At 34.7% G+C, this 27922-nt stretch overlaps 2 protein-coding genes across 2 annotated transcripts in view; both read right to left on the reverse strand.

Annotated features, from left to right (window-relative positions):
• Nucleotides 1-3323, reverse strand: part of LOC127278387 (zinc finger protein 853) — a 75779-nt gene extending 72456 nt beyond the window's left edge. The window contains exons 1-2 of the mRNA XM_051300095.1: nucleotides 2126-3323; nucleotides 139-237 (exon numbers count right to left, since the gene is read on the reverse strand). Coding sequence (XP_051156052.1) covers nucleotides 139-237; nucleotides 2126-3184 — 1158 coding nt within the window. The 5' untranslated portion in view covers nucleotides 3185-3323. The remainder of the gene's footprint in view (nucleotides 1-138; nucleotides 238-2125) is intronic.
• Nucleotides 3324-9495: 6172 nt separating this feature from the next.
• The window catches only part of LOC127278386 (uncharacterized), a 201050-nt gene continuing 182623 nt past the window's right edge, over nucleotides 9496-27922 (reverse strand). The window contains exon 3 of the transcript XR_007842485.1: nucleotides 9496-9505. The gene's annotated coding sequence lies outside the window, so the exon portion shown is untranslated. The remainder of the gene's footprint in view (nucleotides 9506-27922) is intronic.

Genomic DNA, 27922 nt, shown 5'->3' on the forward strand with positions numbered 1-27922 from the left:
CAATAATAATAAAAGGATGCAAATCGAGAATTAAAAAAAAAAGCGATGGTTAAAAGGGCAGGGTGGGAACATATATATATATAAAATATATATTAATATATATATTTTTTTTAAATACGGGCTGAGTGTTCAACTCACTCGTTGCAGGGTGGACCAGCATTCCTGGAGGGCGCGTTCGCTGATGTTGTTGCTCATTTCTCCTCCACCTCCACCAGGACCTATGAGCCCAGCTCGAGACTATCGGGCAAGACAGGAGACTCGCATTAGTCGGGATCTCTGTCTTTGATCTCATATATACATGTATATAGCGATCGGTCATGTTCGAAAAGATCAGTCAACCATTCGAACACGCGAATATTTTTCAAGAATTATACAAACATTTCCACTTTTACAAATATTTCAATCTTTATTGTCAGAGATTCAGAGTCTTAAACCAATAATGAAGACATATATAACTATCATTGAAAAATGTCTCAATATTTATTATTATTATTATATTATTATTACTATTATTATTACTATTCATTTAATTACTACTAATTTTATTAGAAATAAAAACAAAAATTAAAGAAATAAATTTTATAATTTAAAGTAAATAACTGCCCATGAACCCATATAAAAGTTTATTGACCCAATCCTTTAGTTTCCAATGTTTTTAAAGAATTGTATAAAATAAAGAAAACCTCAAGTTATATATTATTATTTATTCAAACAATTTTTTATTTGAGTAAAAAAAAATTCTATTATTTTCCAATTATTACTATTAATATATTAATTAACAATTATTACTGAATAATTGTATCATTTTATAATTTTTGTAATGAATATATAATATATTATATCCGGATGCTGTGAAAGGAAAAGGGACGATTCGCGGTTTTAAAAAGTAAAAAAAAAAAATTCTGTGGAATAAAGTCCCGGTTTTAAACTTGGTATATATGAGAGAGTTAGTTATAGGACATATGCGTGACCATCATGCAAAAGAAACGGTGTCGGCTCAATATTTTCTCGGTAACATCTTCTCGGCCTGTGCAGTATGACGTATGCGTATGGTATTATCTGTGTTGTGCAGGTCAAGAACCCCGGGAGACGTATCTGCATCCCCGATGGTATGTGTGCGTACGTCGAGTATTCGTATTTGGTGCCATGTATATATATATATGTGATGCAGTAAGTCAACGTACTGGAGTGTGCATGAACCGTGGTCAGCGTATCTCGGTACAGTCGCGGGTTGGAACAATTGACAAAATTGTTTGTGGAATGCAATCCACAATTTTTAGGATTATAAATATACAAAATGTTATTTACTACACTTTCTTATATATAGTCATTATCGAATTTTTATTATTATTTCCAATTAAATTTTTAATTTGATAATTTTAAAAAACTATTTCTATAAAAAACCTATTTCTCCTTTTGAGGAAAAATTTGAATAATATCTATACTTTAGATGACAATTTTCTACTTTTTACTAAAAGTTTCCCCCCACACATGCTAATATTGATGTATGATTTTTATGAATTTTTCTTTTTGTTTCAGATGACTATGGACGCGAAAAAGGGTATAAGAAAAAGTGCAGCGGTTTTGAAAAAAAGGTTTGTTTTATATTAATGATGAATAATAACATTGACAAAAAAAAATTAGTTCCACTTTGGGCGATTGTGACTCACAGGATTAAAAATCCTTTTTGTTTCTTGCGATCGTATTTTTTTTTTTTTGCTAAAATCACGTTTACCTGAACTAGCCAAATTTTTAAGTATATGCCCAATTCAATCAAAAAACATACGTAAGTGAGATTGAAATACGTGTCACTTATGTTTTTCCAATGATTTTTAAAATAGTAATAATAGTAGTAATAGTAATAATAATTAAAAAATAAGAATCGAAATAGAAAAAAAAATTCTCCTATAGTAATAATCTGATTAACTTTTTATAAAGAAAATTATCTCTGATTTTCTGAATTATAATTATCTGAATGAACAAATCTAATGTATATCATATATATGATAATCAAATATTAAATCCTAACTTACATGCAGAGAATGAAATTTCCCAATTTTCCCAAAAAAGCATATCACCATTTAGAGAGAGAGTATGTGATATATATATACAATTATAAACTCACCTGCAATTCATTCATCAGTTTCTCCGAGAGTGTGACATCGTGAGAATCCTGACTACCTGCACCAGGACTCAGCATTGAATTCTGCGAATTTTGCTGTTGATTCCCCGTAACGTTCATGCCACTCAGACCACCATTTTGACTAATTGAATTTGCCATATTCAAAGCTTGCTGTTGCATATTTTGACTTAAATTTTGTACTTGTTGTTGTAAATTTTGCGGCATTGTTTGACTTAAATTTTGTGCCTGCTGCTGCAATGTTTGATGATTTAATGTTTGTGTTAAATTTTGCGCTTGTTGTTGTGATAAATTTTGCACTTGATTTTGCATATTCTGTTGCAATTGTTGCTGTTGGCTTTGACTTAAATTTTGTGGTTGATTTAATAATTGTTGTTGTTGTTGTGGCGATAAACTTGGCGTGAGACTTTGAGCAAGATTATGCTGTAACGTTTGACCAAGACTTTGTTGCATATTTTGCTGTAGGGCCTGTGTCAGTGCTTGGCCCAAATTTTGATTTATTGCTTGAGCAGCTTGCACAGCTTGGACGGTGAGTGTGGGACTTGAGGCTTGTGACATTGTTTGTTGTGCTTTCGCTTGGACTTGTGCCTGAGCAAAACTATGTAAACTTTGCACCATACATGTGTTGATGGAATTTTGATGATCAGCTTGTGGTGATGGCGATGTGGGCGATGGGGAAGACTGATGTTGTTGGGAAGGTTGTTGGCTCATCATTAAAGATGGTTGCATTGGTGTGGAATTTTGAGTTATTGTTTGTTGAGCCTGTGAGGCAGTAGTGGTTTGCTGCTGTTGCTGCTGCGGTTGTTGTTGCTGTTGTTGTTGTGGTTGCTGCTGCTGTTGCTGTTGCTGCTGTCCAAGAGGACTGTGGAGATTTGTCTGGTTTTGTTGGGTCGAATTCTGTAAGGGACTGTGCTGCAGTCCTGGTGAATGTTGAGGTGGTCCTCTTTGGGGCTGTTGCCAATAGTCGGACATTTTGAAGACATGCTGTCGTAATGCGTGTAGATTTGCCGCAGCAGCGGACACTGCCGATGCTTGTACCTCCATTGGCTCGGGTACCGGATCGAGATCCGGCTCTGGTGATGTGCAGGGATCTTCGTCTTCCTCCTCGTCTTCCCTTTCGGTGATGTCTTCCTCTTCGTCGATTCTTGTGGGCCTTGTATCTGTCTCGGGCCCAATTGGTCGATGATTTCCACCGCCACCACCAGCACCACCACCGCCGCCTCCTCCTCCTGGTACACCTATCCCACCCCCCGAATCGCCAGAGTGATGATGATTGATCGGGTGATGTTGGAGATGATGTTGATGATGCTGATGATGAAGGTGTAGAGGCCTCGCCTCTGTATTTTGTTGTTGTTGATGCGTTTGTTGATTTTGTTGTTGTTGTTGTTGCTGATGATGATGGTGATGTGGTTGCTCCAGACCAAAGTCCGGTTGGGCTTGCGTTTGGGCGCGCAGGTCTAGGGCCGCCGTCGCGTCCGAAATCTTGAGGCCTTCGCGCGAAGCCCGGGCTACCCCCTTCCGGCGCAGCTTGCCCGATTTTTCGCACGCCTTTCGGTAAGCAGCTCGACGACGGGCACACTTCCGCGCTTGCCGCCGTTACACGCTCCGAATTGATTCCACAGATTTCTCGTCGACTTACGACGACACGTTAGACGTCAGTTTCGTCGCGCCACGTGACGAAACCAAACCGTGACTTTTTCGTTCATCAAACTTATTTTTCAACTTATGATCTCACTTTTTCCTTGTCCCCTTTTTTCTTCTTTTCTTCTTATCACTGTCTGAAATGTATTTGTGTGTGTATGTGTATGATTATTTATGTACAGTTTTTCTTTTATTTGGTAGTGTATTCAATTTAAATGCGCGCGATCGAAATTTTTTTCTCGTCGAGAGAAATAATCCTATTTCTTCTTCTTTCTATCTACTTAAAGTCTATTGTACACTTAAGTTCAGGTTAAAATTCAGGATTGCCCAGCCCGGACGGTGTGAACGAGACGAAGGTTCACGGACTTGACTCGGTTGGAGGTCGAAGATTCTCTTCGGAAAAAATCTCACACTGGATGATACTGCTCGTCCCGTTTTGCCCTGAGTATATAGCCCCGTTTGGTTTTTTTGTGTATATTGTTTGTGAATTGTATATGTGTTTTTTGCGGACTAATCCGCTGTAAATCTTCAGCGGGACGAGAGCACTCCTATTTATTTTCTTCAAAACCTTCCTTCTTTGTCTGTATTAATTTTTGTTGTTGTCCGTTGACTTCTTCTTCTCGAAAAAAAAAATGCGACTCTAGTGTTTTATCGATTATCGATTACCGCGTCGTACCGATCGCCGATGGTAAATAGTAGTAGTTGCTTATTATCGTTTAGAGTAGGTTTAATTAATATTGCACTTAGGTACACTCGTTTTTTGAACACACTGAAATATAAATTTTTATGCGGCGCGGGTTTCTCCAACCGTTCTTTTTCCTCTGGTGTTTTCCTTCTTCTTCTTCTTTCTTGATCTTCCGCTTTCTTCTCGTGTTCTTGCTCATCCACTTATTTTTTTCTCTTCTATTTTCTTTCTCACTTCTTCTTCTTCTTCTCCTTCTCCACTCGATGAGTATTATTATCCAGATTTCATTTCACTTTAAACCCGCTTCTAACCGATCTTCTTCCGCTTTCCTACTCTTCTATTTTTCCTCTCTTGTCTTATTCTGCTTCTTCCACTTTGTCCAGTCTTCCTCTCCTGCGCGGGAATTTCTCGCTGCAACGCGTCTCCCGCTCCAAGCTGAAATCACAAAATAGAAACTCGTTCAAGATTATCTCTCTCAGGGCTTCATCCCATGTTTCGTGTCAAGGTATACACGAATTGTTTCGCCTGGCGATAATAATCGTTTTCTCTTGACACGAACCAATGACAGTTTTTTTCTACTAATATAAGGGGGCAAAAAAACAATAAACACGAATCAATGATTTTTTTCTACTAACATAGGGGAGAAAACACAAACCAATGACAGTTCTTTTTTTCTAGGGGAAAAAAACGCGAACCAATGACAGATTTCTTTTTTTTATTCATATAGGGGAAAAAAACACGAACCAATAATATTTTTTTTAGGGAAAGAAACAAATCACTTTTCGAATTCTCTTCAAGCAGGAACACTGTTTTTAAAAACAAATAATCCTTTGGCAATTTGAATGCACATGAATAATTTTTTATCTCTGCACAAAAACAAATTTTTTTCACTGGCAAAATTTTTGTTTTAGAATATATTTATCACTGTTTCCCACTTGAAGATCTCATCGAAAAGTTTTAGAAATTATTTTCACGATTTTCAAATTTCGCACACTATTTTAAAAACTATTTGTTTTTTCTAATCATGATTGGTATTAGGTTTTTTTTGTATTAGGTCTCTCTCAGTATTAGGTTTTTTTCAATGATGATTCTTATATTAATTTTTTGTCACAAAAAGTCGATCCAATTCGCACTTATATATGCACACGGCCTAGTTTCACTCTTTGCCTCTTTATAAAAGGAAAAAGGAAGAATGACAAAGAATATGATTGTTCTTTTTTTTCATTGATGATTGGACATCGAGAAAAAGGTGAACTCGCGAAAAAGTTGTCAAGCACGTTATTTCCTTTTCATTTGTAAAAATCGCGAATTCAATTGAACTTTTGCCAAGGACGTTTTCACTTTTTGATTATTACCACGAAAAAATTGAATTAATATTTTTTTTTCTTTTTAACGTCACTCGATTAATTCACTTTAATTGCGGAAAAAAAAGTGTCGAAATAAATTTCCAAATTAAAGAAAATGAGTAAGAAAATTTTTGAGGAAAATTTTACGTGAAACACAAATGTGTAAACAAATAGTAAAAAAAAATTCGGGAAATTTGAAAATTTAAAAAAATTTGAGGAAAAATTAAGTAAAACAAATGTGTAACAAATATTAGTAAGAAAATTTGAGAAATTTTAAAAGAGGAAAATTTAAGTAAAATAAATGTTTAAACATTAGTGAAATAAATTTTAAGTTCAAATTTAAGGAAAATTTAAGAAAAAACAAAGGTGTAAACAAATATTAGTAAAGAATTTGAGAAATTTAAAAAGAGGAAAATTTAAGTAAAACAAATAAATGTTAGTCAAAAGAAATGAGGGAAATTTAGTGTAAAGTAAAAATAGTTAGAAAAAATTCGCATTTTTGTAAAATTATAACTGAAGGCTAAGTGAAAAACTTTTAAATTGAAATAATGTATATGCTCGAAAGTGACGAGAATGCAATTAAAATATCTTTTTCACTATTTTATATGCACGCACTTGTCACTGTCAAATTGAGTCTCTATAGAAAAGTTTTCCAGTCGTGGGTATTTCATTATTTTTAAATATTAATTCCATTTCACTTGGTATTGTATTCTTTTCTCAGTTGTCTTTTTTTTCTCATGTCATCAATGTTATAGGCGCGCGAGCGGTAATTTAGCTCTCTCTGTCTCGTACCGTCGCAACGCGCGGGAGTTTTCGATGCACGTCGCGAGGGAGGAAATAGGAAAAAAGACACACAATGAGAAAAATTGCATACGCAGAAAAACATAAAAGATATCTTAGTGTCATATATTTCATTTGGAAAAATCAACTCTCTATTTAAGATAAATGTCAGAAGTTTATAAGTTTCCTTTGAAATTTCATATTTTTCCACAAATTGAAAATTATTATTCTCTATACTTGGTACATATCACGAATGTAAAAATTGTGGAAAAGTTCTTTTATTAGCAAAAATTTCGAAATGAGAATTACTCGACAAAATCGGATTGTAATAGAACTAATCTGGTTTGTTGTTGCAATTATTTCTTGCTAGTCCAATTCGGAATTGTCAAAAATTTTTTCTTTGCCTATAAGAAATCTGATTTCTTGTCACAAATTTGTTTTCGTTCGTCTAACAATTTGGAATTTGTTCGTCCAACAAATTTGGTCTGTTGCAACAATTTTTTTTGTTAACGTAACAAATTTGGTTAGTTGCAACAAATTTTTTGTTTTAAACAATTTGAAATTGTGATAATAGTAAAAGTATTCCAAAAAAAATAACTAGGGAGAAATAATTTTTTATGGACAAAAGTTGATCAATAATTATCATTTGAGATTTAAGGATTATTGTAAGAAGGAAGAAGTAAAGAAAACAGTAGATTAGAAAATTTTTTTTTGGAGAAAAAATTTTGTATTCTTTAGTTGATTCTTGGAGTTGAATCTTGAGTCAATGGAAGTTTATAGTCCAGTAAGACTAGGGATGCTATAGACTTGACCTTCACTATGGTCAGGTCTATATTCTGCAGAATCCAAATATAACTTTTGACTATTAATAGAAGAATATTTATGAATGATAAACTTGTTCCCAATGTGACTATAAGATGATTATATATAGTCTTCTCATGTATGTCAGTAATCCAACTGACATTTTGAAATTTGGGTATTTTTCAAATTGCAATTTTACTGCAAAATCTACCTTTTTTGATATTATTGAAAACAACATTTGAAAAAGGCACTTTGATATATCCGGGTTGATAAGAATCGAATGAATGATCCTGCAAAGAGAGAAGGCCACAGCTTGACGTACAGGGCATGTCAGCCGTTGGAGGGGGCTTGGCGACTGGACAAAAGAAGGGGTAAAGCAACTGAGGTCTAAATAATTTAAAAAGTAAAGGTGAATTTTGTTTTCTATTCTTTTTTTGGTCTTCTTTTTATCTTTTTTTTTGTCTGATCTATTTTTTTGATTTTTTTTATCTTTCCATTTGCGGGAAAAAATTAAAAAAAAAAACACTTGTATATCCAATGTATTTCCACCTTGTAATTATCCTCTTGTTGTTGACTAGTGGAAGCAGACCCCATCAACGATTCCAAGGTTACTGGGACAATATAAACTTTCTTGGAAAGTAATATTTAAAATGAAAAAATCCAATGGCTTTTTTTTGACTAGAAGATGTTTGAGATATATATGAGCGCGATATTATCGCGTGTATATTATGTATCAGTCTTGCATCACACTTTACTCCCAAGACGTTATACTTATTGAAAAGACGGTGGCGCGAATCTCCCCCAAAATGAGAAAAAGCCCTTATCTTTTCCTCTTCCGCGTTCGAGTCCTTGACGGAGAAGGAACCGAACTGACTCGGTTTCGCGACTCGCGAGAAATGCTAAGTCCTTCTCCGTGGCCCGGTGGTGGCGCGCGTCTCAGACCGCGTGCGTCTGACTAAAAGCCACCCCCCGTGCCTTAAAGAACGCAGTCGGGTAGGGGCGTTGTCTTAGGTGGTGCGCGCGGTCGCGAAAATTCTGACCCGAGAAGCAAACTTGGAGGAATTTCCCTTTTAGATAGAGAGTATATCTCAATTGTATTTTTTCTCTCCAAAAAAAAAAAAAAATGAAAAAAGCAGGTGGGCCAACCGGGCCCAAAAGCCCGGAGGCCTTCAGATCGGTCGATAATAAAAAAAAAAAAATTCACCGGACAATAATCCAGTGTTAGATGGAAAATTCACCGAAAAACTGACTCGAGGACAGGAGTTTTCATGTCTCGTATATACCCCTCTTTTCCTTTTCCCCACTATTATTCCTTGCGCAACCCCCTTGCCGCGCGCGTGGGTGGAAGCTGACTGCCTACCAGAACAACATCTAAGGGGATGTTGAGAAAGAGTGGGAGTAAGAACCGGACTCTCCCCTTAAATTTCCTTTTTTTCCCCACTTGCCTTGAGATAACTTTTATTCCTTATGATTTCTCTATTTTTTTTTTACTTATTTCAGATTTTTCCACGATTTTTCATTTCACTAATTTTTTAAGATTTTTTTTTTATTTACGATTTTCATAAACAAAAAACCGTCTCGCTATTACGTGTGCTCGTCACGAATCGTTAAGATCGACTAATGGAAAAAATTGCACAAAGGGGGTTACTAGGCAGAGAGGGTGTTTGGTATAGTAAAAAAAAAGAAAGAAAAGAGTGGGGTGAGACTATTTAAAAATGGACCCTGGGAACACATGCGTGACTAACCGTTCGTAACGTTGGGGGTGTTTAACCCCCATTCCAATTTCTCCATTTTCTTATATATATATATATATATATATATATATATATGATACACGAGGAAACAACTATATAGATGATAGAATCAAGACAAAAGATATAGGTGTGCTTTTAGGTTATTCGCAGTGACCGAACTAATGTTAACAAGGCGAGAAGGTCGTAGCATCGACCTCGACGAGGACATCGACTTTGTATAACACGTCCGAGACACGATGGTCACTTTACTGCTGGAGGGAAGAGATATCTGTCCAAAGAGAGCGAGAGGGAACTAGATAAAGAGGGAGAGAGAGAAGGACAGTTAGGGGTTGCTGGTCATCTTCTCGTCTTACGCATTCTCGTTCGAGCGAGGCAGGGAGAGACTTCCTAACTTCAACCCCCCGCGTATCATCCCTGACGTTCATCTAATGTGATATGACCCCACCGGCGCGTTCACCCCCCTTTTTCTCCTTGTCTCTATCCCCCCTCCCTGTCTCTCTCTTCACCCTCAACGTCTCTCCCCTCCACTTGACTCGCCACTCCACTATCCACTCGACTTCTCTTTCTCCCTCCCTTTCTCTCTCTCGCTCTTGCACCTCACCTCATCGAGGAGGGTGGATTTCTCTTTCTTCCCTTGTGCGCTCCCTCCTACGCGCATTCGCCTATCACTTTTTTTCTACCACCACCACAACTTCTACCCCCTTTACTCCTCTTCGCTTATTTTTTCCACGTGTCCGCCACGTGTGTATTCTCCCCGTCATGGTGGGGGTGACCCTTTTTTTTCTTTCTTTCTTTTCCCTATACCTATTGTCCTTATAATATACTCGTGCGCGCTGCACCTATATACCCCCTCCTATTCTTTTCTCAAGTGTGGAAGGAAAAAAGAAGAAAAAAAAAGTTAAATGAAACTCGACCCAACCCAGTATTGTCTAATGCGCAACGGAGGGTGGATCGTGCCTTGAAAAAAATTAACCAATGAGATAGTAGAAAAAATTGTGAGCGTTACCCTTGCCGCGCGTGTAGGTGTGGTATATATATTTTTTTAAGGAGGAATTTAAGTCGATGACTCATGTTTTTTTTGCGTATATAAAATTACTTTTTTTCTCTATTATTAAGGAAATTTTTTTAACAAGAAGTTTCCTCCCCACACATGCTAATATAGTTGTTTAATAAATTTTTCTTTTTGTTTCAGATGACTATGGACACGAAGGAGGGTATAAAAAAAAGTGCAGCGGTTTTGAAGAAAAGGTTTGTTTTATATTAATGATGAATAATAACATTGACAAAAAATGGGACCACTTTGAACGATTGGGACTAAGAGGATTAAAAATCTTAAATTTTTTTTTCTTTGCTTTCGTATTTTTTATTGACAAAAAAAGATTAACTGGAACAGAAGATTATGCGTGCTTTGCACTTTAAGACGTTTCATAAATTTTCTTAAAATAAGACAATAGTTTTGCAATGAGTTTAAAGACTTCATTTTTTAAAAAAATTAATTCTTCTCCTCCCCTAATACAAGAATTGGCTGTTTTAATTTAATTTTTTTTGTCAGTCAAGAAATTTCACTAAATCTCGAATTATAAAATTAAAAAAAATCGAATATCTTTATCACGATCGGGAAAATTGAGAGGGAGAGTAAAGCATTCTGGTGAATCGTTATATAAGAATAAAGGGGGAAAGGAGGTTCGGGTGAGGACTTCCGGTCCACGCAAGCAGGCTGCTCTGAAGCGAAGAAATTCGCGATATGCCTTGCTTGAAAAGGCAATTGTTTGCAGTGGAGGGGGGGATTAAATAAGTATGTAGGAAGTATCGGGGTAATCGAGCATAGGCCACTTTAAATTACAAATGAACGAGTATTACGAAGTAAGATACACATACTCTCTCTCTTTCTCTCTTTCTATACACGATGCGTCCGGGAGGGAAAAAAACAGGTGAGAATCGAGAGGGTTCCGTGAAACAATGTATATATATATATATATAAAAGAGAGGAGGTGGGTGGCTTTTGACTCGAAGAGATCCCGATCTCGATTTCCCCCTGATGCCGATCGGCAGCTGGACTGCAAGACCTAACCGATTCCTTGCAGGATGTACATACTCGGGGGTACTACTTGCGCGCATAGAAACTTTCTTACATTTCGTGAAACCTGCATATATATATGTATACATATGTGCACCCGCACTCGGAACAGGTACCACTTGTATATACCAGTTGCAAAGTCACAGGTTCGGTTGAATCGAACCGACCGGCAGATTTCCTTGTAGATAAGCTTTGCGTAGGAAGACATTTGTCTTGAGGGGCGATCGCGGGTGGAACTTTTTTTTCCCTTTTTTTAGAAAATAAAAAAAAAGAATTTCAAAACTTTTGAAAAAAATATGTCAATAAATAAATAATAAATATTTCAATAAATGAATAATAAATATTTCAATAAAAATATAGTACTAACTAAACATATTTTTAAAACGAATTCTTAATATTTGAGAAAATATATTTTTAGTCTTTTCAATATTCTTTATTTATTATAATAAATAAAAATATCGAAATATAAATAAATATTTTTTAAAAAAATTACTAAGGGAAGTAATAGTAAAAAAAATTGAAACGAAAATCAGTTTGTATATACTTGTGAAGTCGCCTCAATTCTACTCTTCAACCCTTTTCTGAGACCAACCCCCGGGGTGAGGTGACGTCTAGTGGGGAAATCGTGAACCAACGAGTCTTTCGAGGGAGACTTGGTTTTAGTCCGTGCTAAGTAGAAAAAAAAATGTTCGATTACTATTTTTTATATTAATAAAAATTTTCCAAATCAATTTGTAAAAAAAATTTCAAATATTATTCCATCATACTTTTTTCTCTCCCATATTAAAATAGGTAAAAGAAAAGAGGGAAAATTAAAAAAAAATTGATCATTTTTTTAAAAATTTATATCATATTTGTTTATCCGAAATTTATTTTTACAAATCATTCTTTCGATGTGACGTTTTCTCGATTTGCCATCATATTTTTATATATTTTAAATTAAATCTCTGAAGTGAAATATCTTGTAAAAATGAAATTTGAATTGCAAAATATATCAAAACCAAGTGGAATTAAAATAAAATTGAGAATAATAATTAAAATGTCGATATTATAAAGATGTGACACTTTTGTAACACACGTTAATTTATTAAATTAAAAATTTATATAGTCACATAATTCAATTAATAATTCCCCCACAGTGCAATTGAATAAAATATTATATATATTAATTAAATTTTCCTTCTCTTTTTATTTTTTTCGAAAAAATTTACATTCTTTTAAATTAATTATCTAAATTTGATTAAATGAGAATTCGTTTACTAATTCAACTTAGTAGGAATTTTCAGTAAAACCTAGTAATATTTTTTTTATTAAAAATTTAGTTGCAATTTAAAAATGTCACGTGTACTATTATATGATCGATATAGGAGTAGAAAAAAAAGACCTCGCTTTGAATCGTTGATGCGTCCGGATTAAGAATTCCTAACGGGAGGTGGAGTTTATAGTAGTAGGATGAAATGAGCGGCACGTCCGGTGCATTACGCAATGAAAGAAACAAATGAAGCTTAATAGAAAAACTGCCCGCGCTAGAAAAACCGCAACGATCGTAATGTATAGTACAGCTGCGACAGAAAGTCATCTTCCCTCCCTTTATATATATATATAAATAATGTGAAGGCTACTACAAATGCAACTCGTTCGTCACTTTACCATGTCAATTTGGTTTTACTGCCACTTCCTATCAATGAAAACCAGTCACTGATCGCTGATACCCGCGCACACACGACCTTCAATCATTAAGTCTGTCTTGACAGTACTCCAATGTCGTCGACCGACATGACTAATTGTCACGTGGAAAACCGAACAGAAAACCGACATACAAACATATATATGATGATAAAATATATATATATATAGAAAACTCGTTAATGCGCTCCGAATAATTTCTGCGTGCGTGTCCCAGACACTAATTTACATCAATTCCCGGGAAATTGCATATTTTATATAGATTTCCACCTGTCAACGTGTCTTTTCGTCCATTAGCCGCGCACCCACACAGAGACATTCGTTAAAAACAATGTTTAAAACCAAAATTATATTTTCGGATAAAAATCTTATATCATACTTTTCTGTTATATATAAAATTTTACAGGGCAATAATAATAGCTCATTTTTTCTGTGTAGTTAAAAAATTATTTTCTTTTCTATTAAAGAGAAATGAAATCTTTTGATTTCTTTAAAATCAAAATAGAAACAGAAATGTAAGGGAGAGGGTAAGTGCGATAAATCTATAATGGACCAAAAGACAATATCTCTACGGTTGAGAAGACTAAAGTCGACCCTGAGCACATCGTTCGCATTTTTTCCAACTGTACAATATATATGATGAGACTGAATATATACATATATAGTTGTGTCAATAGGAGCCAATCTAAGTACATATGCACACAAATGCACTAGGCAGACATTTATTAGCGTGATGCAATCGTGCCGCGTGCTGACAACTTCCAAAGTGTTCCCTTTGCCGCACGTTCTTCGAATATATAATATATATACGCGAAATATTAAAGGAATGACCCACCCATCAAATAATAAAAACTATAAATATTTCTCATTCATATATATATATTAAAAGAAATTATTTTTTTCGCATTTTTTTTATTGTAAAAAAATAGAGAGAGAATATAAATTTTCCACGATAAAATTTCAGATATAAAAGATAAATTTATATACCAATTGGTGATGAGGGGAGGGAGAAGCAAATGCGAAAAATAGAGCGCCATTTTTCTTGACACACATATTGTCAAATGATAAGATAAGAAAAGTTTCGACGTATCCAGGATCAAGGTAATTGAGATAGCGTTTTGTGTCAACCATTCAGGATGCTCAGTTCATAAATGAAAAAAAAAATTCGATTTGTTTTAGCTTTTCTTCGAATACATATAGAAAAATGTATGACGTGCCTCATATATATATATATATATATATATATATAGTTGATAAGTTCTTTATTCCGATAATTTATGAAAGATGTTTTTCTACTCAGAAAATAGAACGCCAATTCAAAGCTGTTTAAACAAAAATTTTAACATCAAAAGTCAATATGTAATTCTCATACACTATTTTGAATAATATCTATTTTATTATTTAATTTTTAAATACTTTCTATAATAGTTAATATAAAAAAAAATATTTATAAAAAAAATTTTTAATATCAAAATATTTAATATATAAAAGAAAAATAAACCAAAACAAAAGAGGATGAAATTTAAAATGTTTGTGAAAATTTTGTTTTTGTGTGTGTATTATATATATATATATGAGTTAATTCCAACGCGTGCGTGTGTGTGTCCGATGCAATATTCCTTGGGCAATAGATTTTATCTAATGGCCTTCGAGATACCAGCACAACTCTTGTTTCGTAAATCATGGGAATGCATATGGGGTAGATTCAACCACATACAGGATAGCTTCGATCTCGGCAGTTTGGTGGTTCGTTTCTGCTCCCCCTGTGTGCCTACGGTCAACGACCTTCCTCACTCTTGTGCAAAACGAAATGCACTCAGTGCGCCCATATATGCATCTATATACGGGGGAAAATTGAGTTTATATTTTACATTTGGATATTCCTCGAGAAAAATTATTATATACAATTAAATTCTATTCAAATTATTCTATTCTTTAAATTATCTATTCATTTTTTGCACGAAAAAAAAGTTGAATTTTTACTCCAAAATTGGTATAAAAATTAATTACAACTTTATCCTAGTTGAGGGCGCCACCGTCTATGTGTATTAACATTGGTATATTATAATTCCAGTTTTGTCTGTCTGTCTGTCTGTCTATGAGTATGTATGTCTTTAGGTCAGTGTTAATGTGTCTATATTAGTATATATATTTGTCTTTAAGAATATATATGTCTATCTCTATTTCTGTATCTATGGCTGTAAATCTGTATGTTTTTTTAAATCAAAGTCTCAAAGCTCTTCAAATTTCAAACAGAAAATTTTTTTTAGTAAATTCTGTACAAAATTTTTTAAAAAATTGATATTTTCTACTATCACAGAAGAAAAAAAATCTCAACTTATTCTTGCTGCAGTTGAAAATGAGCCAATACTAAACGACATAGAAAGTGGCGTCATCTACTTTACATATTTTTGTTGTACTTTAAATTTAAACTCCTGATCGGGTTTTTGACATTGAGCGAGGTTTAAAGTATTAAGTGAGTCTTGAGCATTGAGCGAGGCTGAAAGTATACTTCTAAGTCTTTGACCCTAAGCGCGAGGCTTAAAGTAATTCTAAGTGAGTTTTTTAAGCCTTGAGAGAGGCTGAAAATACTTCTGATCGAGTCTTGAACCTTGGGTGAGGCTGAAAGTACTCCTGACCGAGGCTTAAAGTACTTTTAAGTAAATTTTGATCTTTGATCGAGGATGAAAGTCCTATTATGTTACTCTTGACTCAGAAGCGAGTCTTCTCGAGTAAATTTTGTTATTAACTTTTGAAAAATCTTTCAGCCTGGACGCGCAGTCCTATAAGTTTTAATTTACCCAACTTTTTCCACTCTATTGAACGAAATTTCAAAATCCCTACTTTAAAAAATGCAACTTCAAACAAGAGTCGATAATAATAATTTTTCATCAAAATATCGACAAAGACACACCTCAACATAACCAGAAAATGAGAAATTGATCAACTAAGCTTCGTCAGCAGTTCACTGATTTGAAGTACAATATATATATATGGGAATAATTAATCAACACGCGACATGTTTGCCGAATAAATTTGCCAGGTTCAAAGTCCGTGTTAAATAATCAAGAGTAAATAATAATTTTTCCTCATCGATATATATATATATATATATATATAGCAGGCAGGCGAGAAATTGAGGGTTTATCGACAAAAAGCATTCCCATCCTCTTCCTATATTGGTGCGAACATAAATTGGAAGCCCTGGTGAACAGCAGTAGCAGCAGCCGGGGTTTGAACGGGAAGTATCGTTGGGATTTTTTTTCGTCCCTGGAAATTTTCACGGAAATCATTGACGCCCGGGTCATCGACGCCTGGCACATACACACATATACATACACTCGTCCAATGCATAAACCCGGGGGGTTGAAGTGCACATTCTGCATCCCCCTACAATTGTGTGTATGTTAGGTACTCTCTCTCTCTCTCTGCGTCGGTGGAAGCTTCCCATTGGCCGGTCCGGGGATGGCTCGCTGCAGTCATCGATTCAGGCAGTCATTGGCTGACTCTAGCAGGCCGCCATTTTGAATGACTCCGGGATCAATACGCGGGGTGCGGAAAAAAAATACCTGTCCCACCCTCTCTCACATGTACACATCACATCTACCCTTCACTATTCAATGCCCCAGCAAAGGCCTTCACCAACCATGATACCATATACACCATCAGGGGGTATATATGTGTGTGTGTGTGTATGCTGAAGTCATCGAGAAAAAAAAGAATTCCGATAGTGCGCTGTTGCCGCTTAAACTCACTTGCCAATCCCGAGTACCAAAACTCCCCCTGGATATAGGATTCTTGTATATATATATATATATATATATTATATAGTTGTATTTTGCAATAATGTTCATGCATTCGTTTTGCAACGCCACCCTGGATCCAGGAAATAGGAATTTCAAAATTAACCAGCACCTCCCTCGTCCATTGCGACTCTCAGAGTCATGCACAACGCCTTTTTATCTTTTATATATACATGGCAACCTCGAGGGGTCCTCTGCAATCATTCCCCGGAGATGAAATCATTCATTTTCCATATATACTCAGGAGGGAAGGAATCAATTACTGTATAGATATATATGGAGAATTGTTATCTTGGCGACTACTTTCTGTATTCTCTGCACACTAAAATCTCTATACCCTAAATCGGAATCAATTTGAAAATTATTTAGAAAAGGACTGAAATTCAAAAATTACAGTTTACTCTCATTTGTGTATAAAAATTTATTTTCCTTTCTAGAAAATTCTAGTAAACACTAAATGGAAGCAAGAAGAATTAGTAAAAACTGAGTTTTTAGGGTATACAAACACACAGTTTGATTTTCTACAACTGATGAAACAGTTGGAATTTAGCAACTGAATAATCACTTCAGTAAAATTTCCACTGAAAATTAGTAGAATTTTTTACTGATTGGAACATTTAAATCTGTTCTACCGATTGAAATAGTAAAATCTGTTTTACCAATTAATGATAATGGAGATATTTGACTGTTTAAATCAGTATTAATTTTACTGATTTTCAGTGAAATGTGACTGAATTTCAGTGGAAATTTTACTGAAATAATTTAGTAAATTCCAACTCGCCAGTGAAATCTCAGTGATTCAAATTTAGATAGAATTTAATGGAGAATCAGTAAATATATATATAGGTTACTATTGGATTTGATAATAGCTTTTTTACTAAAGTTTCAGAGAAAAATTACTAAAAATTAGTAGAAATTTTTACTAATTTAAATTAGTGAACGAATTCTCAAAATTTAGAGTGAATCAAATTTTTTTTCAATATAGAACAAAAAAAAAATAAATTATTTGCTATAAAAATTAAACCATGTTTTTTTAATTTTTTTTAGTCTTAACAGTGTGTGTATTTTGAAAAGATGAAAATGATTGACACAAATTCGTTCTGGCTCATTAAAAAATGACCACGAGTTCTTTGACGCTGTAATAATTTATAGTTGTCTTGTGTATGAGTCATCTCATAGTATAAGAATGTTCCTCAATTCTATTATATATATATATAAATGAAACTTTCACATACATCCAGGTATAGTATTCATTTATTTATATCAATGTTCCACGATTTTGTTTCTTATAATACCGGTGTGTGGCGAAGATAATTTTCTATTTTCACAATTCTCTGAAAGACTATTCCGGCCACTATATTCTACTGGTCCGCGTTAATTTATCAGCAATGAAAAGTGTCTTTTGCTATGCGTGTGTCGCGCGAGCAAAAACTATTATATAGCATCGTCGAGACTTTGAATTTTATTTAATTCGCATTGATAAAAGTCAAGTTCGTTTATAATAAGTGCGGGAAATTTAAAATTTAAATTTCACGCTAAAGAAATTTGTTTGTGAATCTACAAAAAAATTTTCTTCGAAAAGTAAAAAAAAATCATATTACACTGGAAATTGGGAAAAGTAATTTTTAGTAAGAATTTGGTAATTTTTTTTCAGTATATACAGGAAGTACAATTTTGTTTTGGGCGGGGCCATTACGATTGGATAGAAAATCATCACCCACCCCACCCTATCCCCCGCATCTTTTTTCTCGTTTGAAATAAAACTTTTAATTCGTAAAAATATTTTTTGCAAAAATTTTTCAAAAGAGACGCTATTTTTTAGAAATTAAATTCTGGGGCAAAATTCCAAGAATGCGTTGGTTGCGCTCGGCTATACTTTAACATCGAAGTATTATTTTTTCAAAATTATTTTTAGTTTTTGAATTTTAGTAAAATTTTAGTATTACTTAAAGAAAGGGAAACAAAAATTTTAAAAAGAAAAAATTAGTCATGCTTTATATATATATGTGTGTTACTTACGTTTGGAACCGAATTAATTGAAACAAGGACATAAGGCTTTCTTGGTAGCAACGACTTTTAGATCACATTTTAGTTATTAAGAATTTTATGGTTTTCCTCTTTTTCTCGCTTTTTTCTTTTTTTTTTAAAGTTTAGTTTCTTTTTAAATCTAAAGTTTTCAAAACTTGTTAAAAATATACTTTAGTCATATCTTTACAATTTATTTCGTAATCGTCTAAAATGTTTCCTCTCTTTTTTTTTTTTATTTTTCTTAAATCTTTCGTTTATCTTCTTTTTTTTCCTCTCTTGTTTCTTGACGATTTTAGGTATATCTAAGGCAATGCTTCTTTAAAATTTTGTTACTTTTTTTTTTCTTCTTTTTTTTTGTATTTTTCTTATATTTTTTCTTTTTCTTCTTTGGTTAATAACTTGTTTCGTCGTATATTATATATGATTAAATTTCGAAATGAGATATGGTGTCCAAAAATGGATACAATATAGATTATAAATTCACCCGGTAAATCAACTTGTTGTTTAAGACTTTATATTTTCACAGACAAAAAACCAGTGTGTGTGTGTTTTAATAAACGGTAAAATTAATTTTTCAATGAAATAACTATTACAACACATAACAACACAGTGCGACGCGTCTGAAACAAAGAGAAATTTTTTTTTTTAAGATTGCGAATTTTCATAGTGAATGAAAAAAAAAGTTCACTTTGATGATCCACAATCCGCGAGAATTTACTTTTTTTTTTTTATATAAGAAAAAAAAAAGTTTCGAGATAACGCGGTTCTTAGGGGAATATTTCCTGATTCGAATCCAAGGAGGTTGAATGAAGAATTCAAATCTCCCGCTCGAAAAAGGAAAAACCCACTAAGAAGGGGGCCACGTGACACGAGGAACGAATGAGCGTCTTTGCCGGGTCTCTAACTCTTCTCCTCCAACCCCCTTTCCCACCCCTTCCTTTAACCATCCTTCTCCTCTCCTTCCCCTTCTAGTGCCCTCCTTGCGTCGTGGCTAAGACGCGCCGGGTTGGTCCTTCCCTCCTAGTCGAACCTTTCCCGACTTTTCTCTCTCTCCACGTGTTTCCCGCCACTGCTTTACTATGCAATCGTCTCCTCGCGACTTGCTCTTCTTTCCCTCTTGAGATTCGCAAGAGATCGCTTCCGGTCTCTCCGACGGCGACTATCACCCGACAAAGACCAAATCGTAACCCCCATCGTCACGGGCACTCCTCGAACAATTTTTTTTCACTTATTTCTTTCCAATTCAAATAACCCGACGAAAAATCATTGACAAAAAAAAAATAAAACAAATTTTTTTTTTAAACACAATTTTCTTTTTCTTTTTTTCTTTCTTTCTTTTTTTTTTTTAATTTTTTTTAAATAACCTTTGATAGAGGCATTGCGAGCATCCCCGTGTCTGAGTAGCAACTGCGCCGTTGCCCTGTGCTGAGCACCCCCACCTCGCCTCTCTTGCCTCACCTAAACCAAACCACCCATACCAACCCTCTCTTGGACGCGTTGGGCTGTCCGCCCCAGCGCGGGGCTACCGCGTTGCGCACTGTTGCACCGGCCCTGCTTTCTCTCTCACTCTCTCACCAATTTCATTCGCATGTTTCACTGGACTCGATATATATATCTATAGACACACACATATATACAAATAATCCAAAATATATCCCTGTATATGTATTCTCTTCGAACCAGTATTTTTACACCACCGAAATTTATTGTGTACAATAATGTTGTAAAATATATTACCGCGTGGCATAATTCGCTGTATACGTTTAAATTCCAAGTTTAATAAAACAAAATTTGAATAGTAAATAAATTAAATATTAATAGTAAATGGAAAAAAAAAATTTTATTTAAAAAAAAGTACGGGAGTCCTAGACTCGGTCTTGTTTTTTGCAGAAAATTTGCTTGAGAGTCGATGCTGTTTTGCTTAAGCCTGTACTTCCAACCTCGATAAAAACTAAGTAAGAAATATATTTAGCCTCGTTTAGCGCTCAAAAGTGCTTTTGGCTTTACTCAAAACTAACTCAAAAGTACTTTAAGCTTCGCACTAGGTTCAAAACTTATTCAGGGGTACTTTTTAGCCTCACGCAATTCTCAAAACTGACTCAAAAGTAGCTTAAACCTCGCTCAGAGCTCAAAACACAAGTATTTCCAGCCACACAAGGATCAAAAGTACTTTTAATACTCAAAACGGACTCAAAAATACCTCCAACCTTCTTTGAGTGCAAAACACAGACAGAAGTACTTACAGCATCGCATATAAGACTCACTCAGTAGTACTTACAGCCTCACTAAAGACTCAAAAGTACTTCTTAGTTTCATTCAGTACTCAACAAGGATTTAAAAGTACTTTCAGCCTCTATCAAGGTTCAAACCTCGCTTAGGTATACTTTCAGCCTTACCAAATGTTCAAGACTCACTTAGAAGTACTTTCAGCCTCACTCACGGCTCAAAACTCGTTCAGGAGTACTTCCAGCCTCGCTCAAATTTCACAACTGACTTGGAAGTACTTTCAGCATCCTTCAAGGTTGCTGATTCACTCGACAGTACTTCTGAGTGAACCTTGAACCGTGCGAGAGAGGCTGAAAGTACTTCCTAGTCAGTTGTGAAATTTGAGCGAGGCTGTAAGTACTCCTAAACGAATTTTGAGCCGTGATCGAGGCTGAAAGTACTTCTGAGTGAGTCTTGTACTTTAGGCGAGACTGAAAGTACTCCTAAATGAGTCTTGAACCTTGGGCGAGGCTGAAAGTACCCCTAAGTGAGTCTTGAACCTTGGGCGAGGCTGATAGTTCTTTTGGTTCCTTCTTGAGACCTCAATGTGTCTAAAAAGTACTTTTGGGAGAGTTTTGAGCCTCAGTGAAGCTTTAAAATTTCTTTTGAATAAGCCATAAGTTTTGTGCTAGACTTGAAGTACTCTTGTATGACTTTGGAGCCAACATGATAAAATCAACATATAAAAATATTTATCACTACTGTCATAAATCATAATAATAATTATTAATAAAACAATTCATAAAAGGAAAAAAAAATTATGTGATGCCCATACAGTGACAATACGTATTTGCTTCGAAAATTGATACACCTAATGAAATCAAGGTCATAACTATCATGAATTTTGGAAACTAGACAAACACACATCGGTTATATGTTATAGGCGCAAGTGTGTTGTTGAGCCTTCACCTGCAGGAGTAGCTATTTCGTCGCTTTCGCTTGCAAGGACTGTACGTGTACACACACTGTACCCTCGGTACATTTTGCTTGTTAGAGGGCGAGAGCGGACAAGAGAGAGAAAGAGATAGAGCGAGAGAGAGAGAAGAAACGATATCTTGATAGAGTGCGAGAGTGAGAATGTGGACAGAGAGGCAGAGTGAGTGGTTGCGTACCTCGCACAACCACCATCGTATTTCGAATCCCGCCGCTGACCACAGCCCGCTACATCGCGCTTCGGGGCTCGAAACCACCCTCATCAACACAAGCATTGCACGGCTCACACTTACGCAAGCACAACGCGTGCTTCGCCTGCAGAAATTCTCCAACGGCATTCCTTGGCGCGAGCCTTTCACCGGGATGTTCTCTCTGCCAGGATCTTATTAGGATAGTACAGATCACATGCAGGTCTGTACACAGGTGGCACGAAGGGATCACGATCTCCCTATATAACTCGAACCCTTTTCCCATTTGCCCCGACACTTGTGAATCGATCGTTACTTCTTCTTCAAATGGGCCTTGCGTTTCTGTCCATTCGAATCCATAACGAACGTGTATTCCACTTTGGCTCTGCTTTCATGCAAAAACGATTCATCTTCCTCTATTTACATCTGTCTTTCCATAGTCGCGATTGTCCATATATATATTTATCTCTTGTGATTTTTTTGGGGTTTCTTAATGCGATTTTTTTTTTATTTTGCTTCTGAATCAATAACAATTACGTACAAATTGTTATTTTAGAGCATCATTGTGGGAAAAAATATTAATTTAGAAAACCAAATCGTAGTAAACAAAAATATAGAATTTTTCTAATGTTCAAGACTAATTTAGAAGTACTTTTAGGTTCGCTCAAGACTCAAAACTATTAGGTAAGAGTATTTTCAGCTTTAATGAAGAATCAATAATGACTCAGAAATACTTTCAGCCTTTCTCAAATTTTTCAATATTTAAGTAAATTTTTTTTTTATCTCCAACAAAAGATTAATTTAAATCCTAATTTTTCAATTACGTTGCGCACAGTGAAATAAGATTACCTATATAAAAGAAGAATATTATTTTTCTCTTCAAGGGAGAAAAAAATTCATCTTTTCTTTATCCTCTTAGAAAATTACCCCATGCAACTTCAAAGCCAAAATTATATATACGAAACATTAAAATTATTCGACAGGATCTCTAATCAACGAGATGATTGCTGGGTTTTGGTACACTGAGCTCTCTCTCTCTCTCAACTAATTGATTACAGATTAGACTATTTCTAATATATATGTATAGCAGTTTATCGCTCAGACTCTCAAACCCTAAATTCTATATATACAACAAAAAAACCCTTTTTTTCTATTCTTGAAATATTTCTAAAAATATAGACTCATCTAGAATCTAGAACCGGAAGTCTTCTTTTTTGTACACGAGAGTTAGACCACAAAATTTCCCTTTGACTATTCAACGGTTCATGGTTCAGAAAACACCATAAAGATATTTACATTCCAACGCTAAGTGCTGGGATGTCCTAGACAATTCTTTGGGACCATTGTTTTCATGAGTTTTTTTGTCTAGCCGCGACGATGCGAATTCACCCTTTTTGGAACGAGAGAAGGGTGATTTTAGAGAGGGGGGGGCAGGGGGTTACAAACAGAGGGACCAGGAGGATTCAATGTTACATATAGTGGACTGGTGGTAGTGATGATGGTAGTAGTGGTGGTGGTTCGTTCCTCGTAATTGTATCGATTGTCTTAGGGCGTCACTGTCCCGCCAGTCGACCGTTACGTTAGCCATGAATGGCAATGCCTGCCCCCTTCTCAGGATGGACCCTTTGTTGTTATTTCGCTGATAAAAAAAAAAAAAAAATAAAATAAAAAAAATAAAAATTCTTCCTAACCAGATGAAAGTTTGACCTGGATTTTTTTTGGCCTCGGCTTACCTCAGAGAGGGGGACCAAACGAGACAATGCCCAAACGAGAGATTTGCATGCGACCACTGAAGGCCACTTTCATCTCTTTTTCTGCGGCGCTATATGTATAAGAATGAACAAAAATTGGATTTTGCTTCCTTCTAAAGACTCTCTCTCTCTCTCTTCTGTTATTTACAAAATGAAAAAATTTGCATCATGGACCATATCTTCATCATCCCCTTTTGTGCATTATATTCTTTAATAAAAATAAGACCCTTGACCATTTGGGGTTAAAAACAATCTGGATTTTTTTTTGTCAGGGCAGCTGCTTTAACAAATGTAAATTATTTGCAGGTATACACTATTGAATCTGGAAATATTTTTTATTATTTAGTGCTTTTTTTTATCTCGTGCGGAAATTGACCCAGTTTGGATAAAATGGGTCTTTGGTCAGGGTCTTAACAGTTTTTCTAATTTAGAAACATGTAAATAAACTGAGTTTTTAAAATTAGTAAAAAAAAAAAGTTATTGATAATTTAGAAAGGGATCATTATATACAAGTGTTTTACTAGATTTCAAAGAGGGCTCTGGTTAGGACCTAAACAGTTTTCCTATTTTTAAAAAATGTAAATATAGTTATTAAGATTAACTTTATAAAGAAAAATTTATCAATCAAAGAAAATCATTTGGAAGCGATTTATTTCGGATTTCAATTTTTCTGTGTTTTTTTCTGGCAAGACAATCAAAATCCTTTTATTGCGGACGGACATTGGGGTGAAGGACACCCTTTTGGCTAGTCGCCTAATGATCGACGACGATAAAGAGGCTTTTTAGAAGGGGGGGTGGAGAGAAGGGGGTAATTAGTAAAAACAAAGGACTGTCAAAAGGATTGGGGGCAAAGAGAATAAGATTTCTCACAGAATCGTAAAATGGTCGCGGAGATAGAAAGACGCGAATTGAAGTGAAGGACGATAAAATCTAAATGAGAAAATAATCCCTCGTTTTCCCGATGGCATTTTGGAAGAGGAGGGGTGGTGGTGGTTTGCTTTCTTATATACCCGCGTTTTACGAAAGCAGAGCGCGCGACTTTTTTGTTTTTCTTATAATTAGTAGGTAGTTGCAAGGATGATGACAATATGTGACATGATGCCTAAACTCCTGATAAAAATGAGAGTAAAAATAATTTGACTCTACCTTAAAAAAATTTGAAAAAAAATGATAAAATCGAAAGTAATCTTTATTGGACAGGAAATAAATATATTGAAGAATAATCTTTAATATTACGAGAAAGTATGGCACAGATGGTGCTCTATATTATAAACATTTCTATCTGAATCTTTCATCCCAAAAGTTACAATTATATGGTCAATATATTATAAACATAATTGGCCATTATTTCCTCCAATATATATATATATATATATATATATATATATATGAAAAGAACGAGATTATTTGTTGCGTGTGTGCTAACGTGAAATTATTTCGTAACAGGTTTTATGGGCTCCTTTTAATACCAGATGTACTTATATATATATATATAGCATATGGAATCTTTATCCGTCAAAAGTCCACCTGTCTTCGATTACTGTTTTTGGTCGATTAAGATATAACAGTGATTTTTTTTTTCATATCGATCACAAAATTGACCTCATTTTTCTCTTCCCACGCATAAGTTGAGGTCATATATATATATATTTTTTTTTTTTCGATAATAATTTTCTTTTGTCATTTTTGCGAAAGTTATTCGTTTTTAAAATCGAATTTTTCAAGGACATGTCCTTTATTTGAATATTATTGTCGCACACTACATTATTATCGCGCTGACAATAGTGAATATAAATTTCTGGTTACTTTATATATCATATTTTTAAAAAAATCATCGGAAAGGGTAATTCCATATAAACAGGAAACTCTTATTTCGCACAAATATGCCATTATACAGTCTTGTTATACCGGATCAATTTTGTGGGTTATTGACGGATATGGGCTGCACCTCTTAATGAGATGGGAGGACTTTATATATATGTATATATATATATATTGAGAGCAACAATTTATCTAGGTTGAATTGACTTATATATAAAAAATTGTATGTTATTTAAATTTACTATTTAAAAATACTACTTTTAGCCTTAGTTAAGGTTCAAGACTCAGTAGAAAATACTTTCAGCCTTGATCAAGGCTCAAAACTCACTCAGGAGTACTTTTAGCCTAGCTCAAAACTCAAATATTGCTTGGGAGTATTTTTGGCCTCGCTCAAAGTTGAAAACTCACTCAGAAAAAAATTTAACTTAGGAGTACTTTCAGCCTCGCTTAAAATTTACTCAGGAGTACTTTCAGCCTCGCTCAAAATTTACTCAGGAGTACTTTTAGCCTCGCTCAAAATTTACTCATCAGGAGTACTTTCAGCCTCGCTCAAAATTTACTCAGGACTACTTTCAGCCTCGCTCAAAATTTACTCAGGAGTACTTTCAGCCTCGCTCAAAATTTACTCAGAAGTACTTTTAGTCTCGCTCAAAATTTACTCAGAAGTACTTTCAGCCTCGCTCAAAATTTACTTAGGAATACTTTTAGCCTCGCTCAAAACACAAATTTCCCTTAGGAGTACTTCTGTCATTGCTCAAGATTCAAGTCTCAGTAAGAAATTACTTCCAGCCTCGCTCAAAGCTCACTCAGGAGTACTTTCAGCCTTGCTCAAAGTTCAGTACTCAGTAAGAAAATACTTTTATCCTCGCTCAAAGTTCAAAACTTACTCATATATATACTTTCAACCTAATTTAAGAATGAATATTTTTTAAAATAATTATAAAAATATATAAAAATTTCTCAAAGTATCAAAATTACATTAAAAAAAAAACTGGAGAGATTATATATAACTGTTGGAGAGGATGATAAACCAGTGGTGCCAATTAGCAATGGAAAAACCATTTAAAGAGCCAGGGTTGAGTGAGATTCTCGCAATATTTCACAGCTTCGTGCCAACAGTCAGCCCGCAAGTTTTAAGGAGGGGTATAGCAGTGGGGGAGGGGTTGGGGGTGAGTGGGTTCTTATCGTCGACTCTTGTCGGGTGCCGCGCCTTATAATGAAATTTTCCACAGAGAAAGTGAGAGAGAAGAAACTTTCAAAAAGTGTGCAAAAGTGCGAAGAGACAAAAGAAAAGAGATAGTCATGGAGAGATGGGGGGGGAAAAAAAGAAGAAAAAGAGAGAAAAGATATAAAGCCAACGAAGAAAAGCTCAAGATTTAGGAGGATAATAAATCCACAAGAGTTCGTCGGCTCGAAGCAACGCGCCTGCATAAGAATTTTTGTTCAAAAAAGAATCATATAATATAACTATGTTAAAAGTTAAATTAGCCAAAAAGATTTTCCCTTTATTTTTTACCCTACCATGGGGATTTTAAGATTTCAATTTATATTTTATCTAAATATATATATATTGAGTTTCCCAAAAATTATAATGATAAATTTTTACTGGACAAAAAAAATTGTTGCAAAAAAATATTAAAAGTGAGAATTGTGGAAAGAAAAGTATGAAAGATTGAAATGGAAATCGTTTCAAAGAAGTGTTATGAGGGGGGGTGGGAGGAGGTTTCGTTTTTAATTGAAAGCAGAGTCTGTAGATTTTTAATTAAGAAAATTCAAGATCGAGCTGTTCTCGTTCATCTCTATATACCGATCGAGAACTGGCTGGCGTGGCAGCTCAGAGGCTCCTCAAACAGTTTTATAATTGATTTCATTTTCATTTATTTTAGCTCGCTTGTACCCCTCTTACGGCCTTTTTTTTCTCTCTCTCTCTCTCTCAACACTACTGTGAGAAGGAACCAGCCACAATCAATTTAATGTTTTAATTAAGAGAATATCCATGAAAAATTAGATTTTAATCGGATTCAACGCACCTTTATATATACTTTCAAATATGAATTTTATTTCTTTTAGGGAAATTTTTTTTTCTGCAATTCGCTTTTGCAAATATATGTATCAGTGTGTGCGATCATTAAATCGTGAGTCGAACATATACGAACGTCACTTGGCCGAACGCTCGTTTTGATTCGACGTGCTCTCGATCCAAAAAATCCTCCATTTTGAAAG

The sequence above is a fragment of the Leptopilina boulardi genome, unplaced genomic scaffold, assembly GCF_019393585.1.
Source record: "Leptopilina boulardi isolate dan_hultmark-lab unplaced genomic scaffold, ZJU_Lbou_2.1 LbouV2_202, whole genome shotgun sequence".
Taxonomy (NCBI): domain Eukaryota; kingdom Metazoa; phylum Arthropoda; class Insecta; order Hymenoptera; family Figitidae; genus Leptopilina; species Leptopilina boulardi.